General features: G+C 35.7%; 1 protein-coding gene across 1 annotated transcript in view; it reads left to right on the forward strand.

Moving 5' to 3' along the window:
• The window catches only part of MYBPC1 (myosin binding protein C1), a gene marked incomplete at its 5' end in the record, with an annotated part of 56,196 nt that overhangs the window by 12,054 nt on the left and 29,382 nt on the right, over positions 1–14,760 (forward strand). Inside the window, 9 exons of the mRNA XM_039252509.1 lie at positions 2,042–2,208; positions 4,088–4,220; positions 6,028–6,152; positions 7,013–7,118; positions 8,264–8,430; positions 9,712–9,874; positions 10,802–10,908; positions 11,231–11,364; positions 11,986–12,118. Of these exons, the coding sequence (XP_039108440.1) occupies positions 2,042–2,208; positions 4,088–4,220; positions 6,028–6,152; positions 7,013–7,118; positions 8,264–8,430; positions 9,712–9,874; positions 10,802–10,908; positions 11,231–11,364; positions 11,986–12,118 (1,235 nt within the window). The remainder of the gene's footprint in view (positions 1–2,041; positions 2,209–4,087; positions 4,221–6,027; positions 6,153–7,012; positions 7,119–8,263; positions 8,431–9,711; positions 9,875–10,801; positions 10,909–11,230; positions 11,365–11,985; positions 12,119–14,760) is intronic.

Below are 14,760 nucleotides of genomic sequence, written 5' to 3' on the forward strand. Positions count from 1 at the left end.
TCACTGGTGTGTGTATACCAAGTCTGATAAAATTAAGAACATAGTAGAGCAAGGTGTATTTTGGTGTTTTAATGAAAAAATGGTGAAAATGATTGGTTTTATGAATCTACCAACAAAATTGACTTAAAGAAATCACACTGACAACTATGATCATTATACCAGCTTCCCACTCTATAAATATTCACATCATGGATCTAGTTATATCTTAGTGCTTGACTTGTGCTTCTTGCTATTTTAATCTAGTTTGGTACCTTTAAATCCTTTTACCAGTGTTGGGAGGATACTTGAAATGTGGATGTAATTCTTCTTGATTGAAATACAAATTTAACACAGTGTAATATGGCATTCTTTTACAGTGTGGGGACTATCTATAGGCTGGAATACAAAAAAAAGTAGAGCATTAATAAAGTGGTTGAAGAAACATGAACAAAGACTATGCATAGGAACATTCAGACACATTTTAATTGCAATTTACCAAGACTTTCTACAAAATATTTAAAGTATGTATTTGAAATTTAGACTGCTTTCAGACAGTAAACCTAGTAGATCTGGCAAACTATTACCAATATTCCAACTTTAGGACAATGTTCTCAAGCTCTTCAAATTATCTGTGTTAATAGAGTGTGTAGTTATTATCTCAGTGACATACAAGGATAATACTTGTATCTTGAGTTTTTAGGAGGCACATTTTCCTAACGGTGTTGTCAGGTCCTTCCCATAAAGGTTACTGATGGACCAATGACCTCCCATTTCCTTCCACTTTCCAGGAGATTTGCCTCAGTACCCTCCTCCACTGGGCAAAAAGACTTATATGACAATGTAAATCAGATATTTACAAGTCATTCTTGCCTAACGCCACTCTAAATTCTATGTTAATATTTATCTCCTCTCCTTCCCTTTGATTACAATCCAGTATTTTCTCAAAAAGTGCAGAAACAGGTATAATTAATGTGATAATGTAAACACATGTAACCCATCACTTGCTAACATGATAGCATGAATTTGTTCACACTGGTGTTTAAGATGTGTTGATCAGTTTTCTTGGAAAATGGTATCCAAACCAGCATTATTCACAGTAAGTAGTCACTGTAACATTTTCAAATTAACCTGATAATTGGTTTTAAAATAAGGACAAGTGTACTTTAAATCTCATATTTTCTTACTCGTATGTGTTCTTTATATTTTCTGTAAGTTCTTTAGATCAAAACGTAGGGTCATAATTTTGATAATTGTAATTGAAAGTATTTCCCCTTGTTCATGGGAAATTAGTCATTTGCTTTAAAAGTTTAACATTTATATTTTTATATTTTTATAATTCATACCCAACCTGGTTTCAAAAAACTTCAAGACAGTGTTTTAAGATGAGATACGAGAGAATTTTTGGCCTTTTCCTTTTCCCCTGCCAATTTAGAAAAAAATTATTTAAAAAAGTGAATGTATCTACAAAATTCATATTTTTTAAAAAACCTTCTGGCAGTGTCAATATTTTTTGTGTACAAAAGCAGCAAAAAATGGCTAGTATACACATTTACTAATATGGTAGGAAAATGCTATTTGCAAAATCCTAAAATTTGAAATACTTCTTTGTACTGTCTTCATATATAGCTAGAATGTATACAACAATGAGAAAGAGATCATTTTTCTTTCACAGACCAATATTTAAATCTTCTCACTCTTAATCCACTTTTCAAAATTATTTCAGTTGCCCATAGCCTAGATAACAACTGATCTTAAGTTCCTCAAAATCTCACCTTCTCTTTAAACTTTCAAGTTGAAAATAAGTAAAAATATCTTCAGAATATTTCCTGATACCTTTCTCTCTCCCTAATAGTGTATTGTTAACTAGGAAACGTGTCATTATAAGCGCAGACACCAGATCTTTATATGGAAGTTTCCTTAAGACTGCGGCCTTTACGTACTCAGCCTTTAAAAAGGGGGACTTTTAATACTGAACGGAGAAATCGGTACCATACTCCAACCTTCCTTGTGCTTCAGGGCCGGTGGGCGGCTACTAAACTAGGAAATGGTTCTCCCCGGTTAGGGAGGTGAAGCAGCAGGAGGAAGAACCCGAGGTAGACGTGTGGGAGCTGCTGAAGAATGCAAACCCCAACGAGTATGAGAAGATCGCCTTTCAGTACGGTATCACCGACCTGCGTGGCATGCTCAAGCGGCTCAAGCGCATGCGCAGGGTGGAGAAGAAGAGCGCAGGTGAGCCCTCCTGGAGGGGCGGGGGGCGGCGTGGCAGCCTGGCCAGCATCTTAAGCGCACGAAGGATATAATGGTGAACCACTACAGGGATGCTTCCTATCCCCCGCTGGGTTGGGGGTGGGAATAGACGGGGTGGAATTTGCAGTTTTCCTCCTTACGTTTGGCTTCGAGCGAAGGAGTTCACGGCTCTGCACATGAGTAGTACGAGGGTAGCGGACTGCTAGCGAGCGGTTAAGGTAAAGGAGATGGACTTTACAAGTGCCGCATACCGCGTGTAACGGAACATTAAACATCTTCGCTCTCACTGGGAGTTTCTCGGTGGCCTCCACATCTCCCTCACTCTGAAATTCTTGATTCTTAGAGTAGATTCGATGTCTTTGTTTTACTATCATATTCTTCCACCCATTTAGTGGGGACTGGGGAAATTCACCTCTTACATCCAATGCGGTTGTAAAACAGCTATGCTGCTCCCTAGAGATCTGAAGTGAATGTATTTTGTTGTGGTTTTAAATACTTTTAAGAATTAATTTGAGATGTTGAAATTTAAAATTTAAAGAAGAGAGACATTTTAAATTGATCGTAAGCTCTTCAAAGTTTCCTAGACTTGGTCATTGGCAGTTATCCATTTTGTTACACATCAAGGTAACATATCAATCCTATTATTATTTACTGTTTATTAGTGTCCAAATAGAATTTATTTATTTATTTAGGCACCCAACCTGAATGTCCAAGTAGAATTTAAAGACTCACCATTTCTTTTTAAAAATCTGCCCTTTATTTCTAAACCTCACTGTAAACTGGGTGAGAAATGGACCCAGAGAAATATAGAAGTGTTGTGTTTTTGCTCCGTTTACCTAACTCAACCATCCTCACTATTTCAAAACTTCAAAAGTTTCAGAAATTTAATTCTTGGGAGGTATCTGCAATTGTTTGCTTGTCACAAGCATGTAAATGCCAAAGTAAAGAGCCAGCTGACATCTCCTTTCCCCCCCTACACTGGCCTAATTCTTGCCACTTAGCTCTGAATTGATGTCATGAGGCATATAAATAACTTTTTTAAAGCTAGTATTTATTTTATTATGTTAAAATATGAGGAAGGGAGTTTATTTAAGCAATACTATGGCAAAGTTGTAATGATGGAAGTAGAAGCATAAAAATTCCACGAGGCATTCCACAGGTGTATGTATTTTCCAAACTGTCTAAATTAGTATTATCTTTAAAATAGGGAGAAACTATTAAATTTAAAAAGAAGTTAATTTCTGCTTGGGACCTTTCAAAGATAATATTTTTTAAACTACTATGTTCTATGTTATTTAAAATGTTTTGAAATCCTCAGTTCCTAACCATATAGGTAAGAAGTATTTAATATGTGTCACTATTTGGACAAGTTTCCGAAGTACAGAAACTTTGATAAGTCTACTATTTCAATTAGTCAAAGGCATTCAATTTAATCTTATGAGTCATTGAATGTATCTCATAAACTCTGTGTTAAAAAACTATCTGTGACATACAAGAAGTACAGAGAGAATGCCAATGATCCTGATAGTAATCATGCTAGAACAGGCATATTCTTCAAGTTCACTTTCATCTGGATCCTTTACAATTTCCTGAAGAGTTAGGACAATCATTTTTAAAGGCTCTTCAATAACTCTTATGATTCTTTCAAAAATCTGTGGGTTCTTTTCAAATTGTTAAACCATCTTATCATGTATAAATCAGCACAGAATTCTAAAATATAGAGGATACTTTGGAAGGTTCCTAATTTTTTTCAAGTCTCAATTTTACATTCAGTTTTAGGTTCATATACATACATTGACTATTTAAATTCACAACATAAGTACACACATATTGACATAGTTTTGCTCTTTCTCTCTACCAGCTTTTGCAAAAATTCTTGACCCTGCATATCAGGTTGATAAAGGAGGCAGAGTAAGGTTTGCTGTGGAACTGGCAGACCCAAAGTTGGAGGTGAAATGGTATAAAAATGGTCAAGAAATTCGACCCAGTACAAAGTAAGTGGGCTTTGCAAATAATCAGTGATAGCTATGTAAATCAAACTGTAGTTTGACTTAGTTTTCTGTGAATAAAAACATGCTTTTGTTATACCTTTTTAATGCAAAATCACATGGAGGGAGAGTAAAAATTTTTCATATATTTCGGAGCCATTCAAATTACAGTGCTATCTAAATAAAACCTTGTTTTATGTTTGCATTCTATACAAACTATTTTGAGTGATTCCAGTTCCAGTTTTGTGTCAATGTCGGTTATATGTAACTATTTCAGAATACTGTCAAAACTTCTCCCAATTTTTAAAATAAAATTTTGAAAAATTTGAAATATGTATTTGATATACCACCTGGGAATAACACCTCACAATTAGAGAACTTTGTTTTTCCAAAAGAGCATCTAAAACCTGTATTTTATTTCTTGGCTTTCTTACAAATGAAGGAAACAAACTAATCCTTGATGTCTGATGGTATTGCTAGTCTATCATAAAACTACTTTACACAGATCCTTCTCAGCCTGAGAGATTTTCAACTCCAATATATATTTTTTAAGTTAAGAGGAGCCACATGCACATTTATAAAAAGACTTTAATCCTGAAAATCTGTCACTTCTGGAGAACAGTTAGGTGGTTTCCAATTTCTTCATGTGGTCATGCCTACAGAGTGACTTTGTGATAATGTTTGTGTCTGATAAAAATCTCTTGAAAGCAGTTTGAATTTACCAAAAACATAATTTAAGTCAGTTATTTTTATCTACAAAATGTTGTGTAATGCTTTATTCTTGAAGTCTTCAATTTGACAATTTTCTTCAGTCTGTTATAATGCCCTAATATATTCAGCCATAATCCAGATCACAGACAATTAAATTTTGTGATATTCCTGGCTTTTAGTTTTTTGTTTCCAAATGTTCAAGTTCTTTTTTAGTAGATGGTTACTGTGATATGATCATACTAGTTCTTAAGCCCATTTAAAAGAACATCAAATTTGAAAAAATTACTGCCTGTAACGGATTAAGTTCACATTATTGCTGAAATTGTATAATCACTTATTCACCTAACAAAATCTATTGTGCCACTGCACTAAGCCATGAGTGGAATCAATAAATCAATGAGTAAAATTGAGTACCTGTCCACCTATAAACTAAATAAATTAGGGGGCGCCTGGGTGGCTCAGTCAGTTAAGTGTCCAACTCTTGATCTCCTCTCAGGTCATGATCTTGCAGTGGTACGTGGGATCAAGCCCACGTCAGGATCTACACTGACAGTGTGGAGTCTGCTTAGAATTCTCTCTTTATCTCTCTGTCCCTTCCCTGATCTCCTCCATCCCTCCCCATGCTCTGTCTCTCTCTCTCTCTACCCCTCCCCCACATTCTCTCTGTCTCTCTCTCTCTCAAAAATAAATAAATAAACTTAAAAATAAATAAATAAACTAGATAAATTGGTCATTTAAAAAATTACAGAGTTCAAAATCTCTCTGACAACTTCAGTCAACCCTATTTTCCAACAATGGGTTAAAAAACTAAAAAGCAAATATGTGAGTACTAAATTATATATGAAATAAAAACTTCTATAAAAATACAGATATTAAATATTATGTGTAAACATGCATATGTATTACAATGTGCATTATAAAGCTAAAAATTGGCTTCATGTTTTGTGTTAACTAAACTATGTAAGATATGCTACATAAATGGCAGATCAAAATTATATCCCTGACTTTTAAACATTGCTAAATTATAAGCCACATTTGCTGGTAATAAAGAAAAAAATAAAATCAAGTTCACAGACTGTTATCTCCCTCCTATTTCAAACAGATACATCTTTGAACATAAAGGATGTGAAAGAATCATGTTTATCAATAACTGTTCACTGACTGATGATGCAGAGTATTATGTGACAGCTGGTGATGAGAAATGTTCCACCGAGCTCTTTGTGCGAGGTAAAGTACAATCTCTTACTGTAGTCTTCAACAGCCTTTGGCACTCCTTCTCCCAAGGGTAGTTATCAAAATGAGAATGACAGGTGAGCTCTTAAGCTCTAGGGCACAGGTAATAGAACCCCTAGAAATGGGTTAGCTTGGGTGTAGATTGGCTCTGCGTGGAAGCTCCTCTATGTTAGCAGTTATTATGTATCCTTATTAATCCTTTAGTTTGTTGAAGGCTAGAAAAGCTTAGGGGAGAAAAAAACTGGTGAGTCAAAATACCTCATGCTTTTGACTCAAGCAAACAATATAATTATCCCAGTTATAGCTTCTGAAACCCAACAAACTCTACTGGATGATCCTTATTTCACACATTCAGCTGATTGCAGACAGACTTCTCTTGAAACCAGTTTTATTAATAAAAGGGAATTAGTGATTGGCACTGAGGATGCTGAAGACCATCTTGTACTAAAACATTGTGAGAATAGAGCTGGAATGTGTCAATGAAGCCCTCTGAATACAGAGAGCTCTGCAATCTCTACCATCTCCAACCAGAACCCAAGAATCATATTGTTACAGATTCTCCATCACAAATATCTACCATGTAGTTTCTTATTTGCCAAAGGAAGGATATTTGATACACGTTTTGTCTACTTTCCAGAACAATAATTGATTTGATTTGAAGAGTTCTGAGAAAATTGAGAAAACTTATCCAAGGCTGCAAAAAAATCACCCACTATCAACCACCATCTAGCCATAACTCTATGGTAGATGATACTTTTCTTACTGTTGGTCTTTTATCTGTCAACAAATCTGTGGTCATGAGCAGATTTGGGGTATTTAATGATTCTGATTCTCCTTTTTTTTTTTTTTAACAGAACCTCCAATTATGGTAACCAAACAGCTGGAAGATACGAATGCTTACTGCGGGGAAAGAGTGGAATTAGAATGTGAGGTGTCGGAAGACGATGCCAATGTGAAATGGTAAGTAGCTTTCCTGAGGTCTTTCCATTTTTAATAGAGTTTTAAAAATATGCCTTTATAGATTGGAGAACCGGAAATGGCTTTTACACATATGAAAGAAAATCACAACCTTATTTGCGTTAGTAGAGATGGTAACTAAAACTACAAAGATACTGGGAGTTTTATCACCTATGAAACTGGAAAGTGATTCAGAAATCTAGATTGGTAAATGTAGGGAAGTAGGCACTTAGTAAGAAATGGATGGTTCACAATTGTCCAGATCTGTTTCATTCCAGATCCCATGGATGCTTGTAAGTTCCAAAACTTGCTTACTCTCACCATGCCATGCTGGCAACTTACATGGGAAAATATTATATATTTTCCCTAGTTACCTTATTTTTATCGTACCTCAGGAAAATGTTTTAAACTAAGAATCAGCAATTATTTTAAAAAAATAAAACCGTTTTTTGTCCAGTCACAGAGTGTTTTCTCAAGTTCTATGTGAGCAACCTCAAAATTAAAGCTAAGAGATTCAGATAATAAAATGAAATCCTTTATTGAAAAGTATAGTAAATTACACAGCATGAATCTGTGGCAATTGGTACAGAGTAGATTGTTCATTCTAATGTATAATCATTGCTATCTTTAAAACATGTTAAGTGAGGGGTGCCTAGTTGGCTTAGCCGGTTAACCATCTGACTTCGGCTCAGGTCATGATCTCATGGTTCATCCCGCCTCGGGCTCTGTGCTAAGAACTCAGAGCCTGGAGCCTGCTCTGGATTCTGTGTCTCCCCCTCTCTGCCTGCCTCTCTCTCTCTCTCTCTCTCTCTCTCTGTCTCTCAAAAACAAACATTAAAAAAAATTAAAATATACTAAGTGATGCAATTCTTACTAGTGAGCGGAAGAGGTAATATTCACTCTTAGCATTCAATTGATCTTGAATGAGAAGAAAGGGCTTATGTTCTTTTAATGTAATTTTTCAGACAATCCTTGTTACATTATTAATCTATTTGATGTAATGATCTGTACATTCTTCAATTCAACAAATAGTTCTTAGATACCAAGATATAGCAAAAAACAAAAAAAAAAGAGCCTAAAACAAGATCAATAAGGTCCATCTCCTGGAGGGTTTTTTATAAAACTTTTTATAATCTATTTAAACTCAGGTTTAAGAATGGTGAAGAGATTATTCCTGGTCCAAGATCAAGATATCGAATTAAAGTTGACGGCAAAAAACATATTTTGATCATAGAGGGAGCAACAAAGGCTGACAGTGCAGAATATTCTGTAATGACGACAGGAGGACAATCATCTGCTAAACTTAGTGTTGACTGTAAGTAAGATCTCCTTAGGTATCTTCCAAGTTGGCTAACTAATGGTGTTGCATTTGGTAATTCAATTTTAGGAACGTTTCAATCTATTTTATTGCTACTGGTAGCAATTTTATATAAGTAAAATTGGATTCCATTCTAACTGAGTGTCTATGTCGTATCAGTCAGGGTCTCTGAAAAAGAAATCGACTACTCAGATTAATAGTAAAACACAGCATTGGGAAGGAAGTGTAAAAATCACCTGCCAGAGAAATTATCCAAATGGTTAAGAAATACTGTAATCCCAAGACCACATAAATAGAGGATACTTAGATACAATATACAATCCTGATAATGTTTGCATAACCCATGAGTGAATTTGCCAGTCGGTTCTGCTATAATACAATATATGCGTTTCTAAACTCACTATGCTATACAAAGTCATGCATTAAAACCACAAGACTAATGGTGAAAATGAGGTTATGGGCACAATACTCAAAAATTTTTCAGCCACACATTAAAACAAAACAATAAAGGGGCGCCTGGGTGGCTTAGTCGGTTAAGCGTCCGACTTTCGCTTGGGTCATGATCTCGCGGTTCGTGGGTTCGAGCCCCGCGTCGGGCTCTGTGCTGACTGCCAGCTCAGAGCCTGGAGCCTGTTTCACAGTCTGTGTCTCTCTCTCTCTCTCTGACCCTCCCCTGTTCACGCTGTCTCTCTCTCCTAGAAATAAATAAAAAATTAAAAAAAAAAATAAATAAAATAAAACAAAACAATAAGAACCTAATTTAAAAAACAGTATCATAGATCTAAGATCTGTGGCAACTGTTCTTAAGCTTGGCTCTATGGATCCTGCCCAATGGTTAATAAATATAGCACTTTATGTTAAATGAGACCTAAAATTTCCTTGGGTAGGCAGTGTGGGAAGTATAGCTAGTGAGACACTGTTAAATAGTGGGAAGAGTTTATCTGAAATTGGATGGACAGTGGTAATCTCTGATGTGCATGAGTGTGGTTTGTGTTGCCTGGGTGGATTCAAGCAGCTGGTAGATGTTTGACATGTGTATGTGTGTGTGCATGCACACACATGGACATTTTGTGCAGTTGTACCAGACTCAGTTCAGCTGGGTACCATTTCTTCTTTTTCATGAATGAAATCATGCATAATCAAACATGATATTTTGTTACGTTCTGGTTATTCCATAATATATCAATTGCACTGGAACAAATTCTCCTTTTCTAAACAAGATACCATCTTGGCCTGTCTGGAGTTTGGGTTTGGCATTTATAAATGTTATTTCTGTAGTGAAACCTCTGAAGATTTTGACACCTCTGACTGATCAAACTGTAAACCTTGGAAAAGAAATCTGCTTGAAGTGTGAAATCTCTGAACACATACCAGGAAAATGGACTAAAAATGGCCTACCTGTTCAGGAAACTGACCGTCTAAAGGTTGTTCACAAAGGAAGGTATGCAAGTTAGTTCGTAACTGGTCCCAATATGCACTCTTTCTGTACTTCCTAAATTACATATTTGGCGAGGAGGTTTAGCGAGTAGTTATAAAGAGAGGATCTATTTCTGGTTCTTTGCTCCCAAATAGCAAGAATGTATGACTCCTCTGTTCTACATCATGTCCTACCAGTGATCCTTGGTCTGCACTTTATGGTATATGGTACTTTGTCTATTCAAAAGCCATTGACTGACTCTTTCCATCTAAACACAAGGCTAAAGGAATGATACTAAATCCTATGGATTCAATCAAAAGGATTAACTGTCCCAACCTAATAAGTCACGTGACCTTTCCACAATTTTGGGGGGTGGACATAATATCCTAGAATCTAACAAAGATCTAAGGCAAGAGTTCTTAACCTTGGATCTCTGGATCCTGGTTATGATACTTGTTAAGGTCATTAATGAACTTCAGGGGCCCCATAAATCCTCTGAACTTGTAAGCAAAGTCTGTATGTACAAAAATACATACTTTTCTCCAGATCAGTGGCGTCCATCAGATATTCATTGATCCACCAAAAGTTAAGAACTACTGCTTTTAGATTTGTCATATAAACCTAAAGTCAAGATTGTTCTTAGTAATATTTTAAATCATTAAGTATGGCACTAGTGAGATGTTATATTTTAGCCTTTTTTTAAAGCTATGAGATGAAAAAGGAATACTATACTTTTGCATACATAATAAGCATACTGTATTTGTACAGATAATTTCATAAACTCAAAAATGAATATTTGATGAAGATCAATAAATATTGTCTGTTTCTTGGTCTTTCTCTCCAGCCTGCACTAAACAAATTCATCAGATAAAGGCCAGCTGTCTCTTTAGTTGGGCCATATACAATCTAAATCTTTGAAAATTCTTAGAAATGTTTTTCTTGTTCCCTTAGAATCCACAAGTTAGTGATAGCCAATGCTCTCCTTGAGGATGAAGGTGATTATGTATTTGCACCAGATGCCTACTCGGTTACTTTGCCTGCCAAAGTTCGTGTTATCGGTGAGTAGATAAATCATTGCAGAGTTGTATTCTTGTTTTTTTGTTTTTGCTTACCTTGGAAATATAATACATTCAAAACTGTGATATTTAAAGAAAAAATACATGAATTGGTATGTCACTAATCATAATAGTTGATTCTTAAGAAGTTTTACAATGAAGTAGCTTTGCAAGGTGCCAGGCACCAGCTACTTTGACTCCTCTCATATTCCTTTTGGCCAGATAAAATACTGGTGCTACCAGTATTTAGCACTAGCAAAATACTAGCCCAGATATTCACATGGAAATGATTGTCTGATAACAAAGGCCATGTTTAATATTCTAGATCCTCCTAAGATCATCCTGGATGGTCTTGATGCTGACAATACAGTGACAGTAATTGCAGGAAGCAAGCTTCGTCTTGAGATTCCTGTCACTGGAGAACCACCTCCCAAAGCCCTTTGGAGCCGAGCGGATAAGGTTTGTTTGAAGTACACACACACACACACACACACACACAGCCCATGACACTTGCTGCCTTCCATTAGTCAGATGAAAGAAGAAAACAAATAAATGTACAAGGGTACAGTATAGATATAATTCCTTGGATTAAGAAAGATCACTGATTTTCAGGCAAATATAATCATCATTCATCTACTTTTCATATTTCTGACTACCTACTCTGTGACCAGGTATATTTTGATGTGCAGTAAAGATCCCATTTTTCATTCTAATGGGTGTCCGAGAGTGAAGTGGAAGAGAAGTAAATGATGAATTATTAAATAAACAAATGAGCAGGGGCACCTGGGTGGCTCAGTCGGTTAAGCGTCTGACTTCAGCTCTGGTCAGGGATCTCACGGTTCGTGGGTTCGAGCCCTGCGTCAGGCTCTGTGCTGACAGCTAGCTCAGAGCCTGGAGCCTGTCCTCAGATTCTGTGTCCCCCTCTCTCTCTGACCCTCCCCTGCTCATGCTGTCTCTCTCTCTCTCAGAAATAAATTAAAAACATTAAAAATAAATAAATAAATAAACAAATGAACAAAATCACTTTAGATAGTAATAAGTGCTATGAAAAATTTTTTGAAAACAGTGTAATATGATTAGCAAGTGATTGCAAGGGAAATAACAATAGTCTTCAAAGGAAAGAGATTTCCAGATAAGGTTAATGCAAGAGCAAAGGACAAGAAGAAAGGAAGAAATGAGCTTGATGTGTTGAAGGAACAGAAAAAAAGCCAGAGTGAATAAGGAGGAAAATAATAAATAAGGTTGGGGTGGTAGAGTAGTACTAGCTCAAATGCCATTCTGTGGCTCCTAATGTAAAATGTGTTATGGGCAGTAAAATTATTCCATATGATATTATAATTGTGGACATATGTCATTATAGGTTTGGCAAAACTCACAGATGTACAACATAAGAGTGAACACTAATGTAAATTGTAGACTTTGAGTGATAATGATGTGTCAACGTAGGCTCATCAATTGTAAGAAATATACCACTCTGATGTGGGATGTCAGTTGTGGAAGAGGCTGTGTATGCGTGGGGGAGGGGTTATATGAGAACTCTCTGTACTTTTCATTTGATTTTGCAATGAGTCTAAATCTGCTCCAAAAAATAAGTTATTTATTTAAAAAAAAAAGAGTTGAAGAGTGTTTTCTCCTTTTCTGTTTTCTGGAGGAAAAAACAAAAGAGCATCATTAAGCTTTGGGACAACTGCAAGCAGTGAAATGTATGTGTAATTAAAGTCTCCAAAAAGAAGGACTGAAGAATATGTAAAGAAATTAGAGCTAAAATTTTTCCAAATTTGATAAAAATAAAAATTGCAGATATAAGGAGCTCAATAAAATCTAAACATAAAGAGCATTAATAAAGCCACACCAGGGACACCTGGGTGGCTGAGTCAGTTGAGCGTCTGGCTTCAGTTTGTGGGTTTGAGCGCCGCCTCAGTCTCTGTGCTGACAGCTAGCTCAGAGCCTGGAGCCTGTTTCAGATTCTGTGTCTCCCTCTCTCTCTGACCCTCCCCTGCTCATGCTGTCTCTCTCTCTCAGAAATAAATAAAACATTAAAAAATTTTTTAATTAAAAAAACACACCAACTTGACAATAAATTATATTACATAAATAAATAATAAAAATAAATAATAAAAATAAAGAAAAGAAAAAACCCACCAAAACCCATTAAAAATCAAATTGCTCAAACTTTCTGATTAAGAAAAAAATTTTTTAAGTAGATGGGGGGAAAGTCACATTAAGTATATGGAAATAAAGAAAAGAGTGATAGCAGATCTCTCTGGAAGCAAGGCAAATGAGAAGACAGTGAGCAATATCTTTAAACAGAAAACTGTCAACGTAGAGTACTATGAATTCTAAAAAATTCTAAAAAAAATATCAACCTAGAATTCTATACTAAGTAAAATTTTCAGCAACAGCTTGGATGAATAATTATGCTGAATGAAAGAAGCTGAATAACAACAAAAACAACAGAAAGTATTTTAACAAAAATTATTTTTAAAAACTGATCATACCAAATACTTACAAGGATATGGAGCAAGTCAAAACTTGGAAACAACCAAAAAGTCCAATTGCACAAACATACGGTTTGTACATGCATAAGCCAACTGCACACGGAATATACAGTAGAATGCTACTCCACAGTAAAAAGGAAGGTGCTAGTAATACATACAGTAACACGGATGAATCTAAAGAGTATCATGCTAAGTGAAAGAGGACAGATTCAAAAGGTTACATACTGTTTGAATCTTTTATATGAACATTCTGGAAAAAGGAAAACTAGAGAGATAAATAACAGATTGGTAGTTGCCAGGGACCAGAGTATGGGAGTGAATGAGTTGACTGTGAAGGAACATGGGGACATTGTTGGGAATCATGGAAATGCTATGTGTCTTGATTGCAGTGGTGGTAAATTACACAATTACACAAGTTTGTCAAAATTCATAGAACTCTATTTCTAAAATGTAAATTACATAGCACAATAGACAAGCAAATAAAACATAGAAAACTAAGGAAGATAATGTACCACCAGCCTAAGTATTTTCTTTTCACATTAAAAATAAAACAGAAGACCTTTTATAATCTTAAGCATGAATTTGGCTAATATGAGAAAATTTTGTTCTATTGTAAAACAGAAGAATTATGAAAACTATCTCGGGCATTCTTATTGCTCTCACAATCTTATGTTATTGAAGACTTAGGAGTCCTAATCCAGACACAAAAAAAGTAAAGAGTTAATTTAATAATTATTAGAAAATTACCCAGTTTTCTAAATTACCTTGACCTTCTCTGTTTTTTCTCTTTGTATACTGGCTATCCATTGTCATATAGGAGATATGTCCTAGGAATTAGGAAAAATGAAATGCTACTTTAAATTTCTGATTTAAGAAAGAAAGAAGGAGGGGCGCCTGGGTGGCTTAGTTGGTTAAGCGTCCGACTTTCACTTAGGTCATGATCTCGCGGTTTGTGGGTTCGAGCCCCGCGTCAGGCTCTGTGCTGACTGCCAGCTCAGAGCCTGGAGCCTGTTTCAGTCTGTGACTCCCTCTCTCTCTGACCCTCCCCTGCTCACGCTGTCTCTCTCTCTCTCTTTCTCTCCTAGAAATAAATAAAAAACATTAAAAAAATTTAAAAAAAATAAAAAAATAAAAAAATAAAGTGATCAGAATGGACATACATAGTCCCTCTCACTGTGTATAAACTATGCCTCACGTAGTCCCTCCCACGTTCATTGGCAATTATTTTACTAATCCCATTGGTCTATCAGGTTTTAAGTTGCACGTTGACCTAAAAGATAATCTAGACCTCCAAATCTATTAAATATTGTATAGATGGAAAGGAAAGAAAAGAAGACTTCTCTGAGAAGTAATGCCA

This window comes from Hyaena hyaena, unplaced genomic scaffold (genome assembly GCF_003009895.1).
Source record: "Hyaena hyaena isolate Hyena2069 unplaced genomic scaffold, ASM300989v1 scaffold_417, whole genome shotgun sequence".
In the NCBI taxonomy this organism is placed as follows: Eukaryota; Metazoa; Chordata; class Mammalia; order Carnivora; family Hyaenidae; genus Hyaena; species Hyaena hyaena.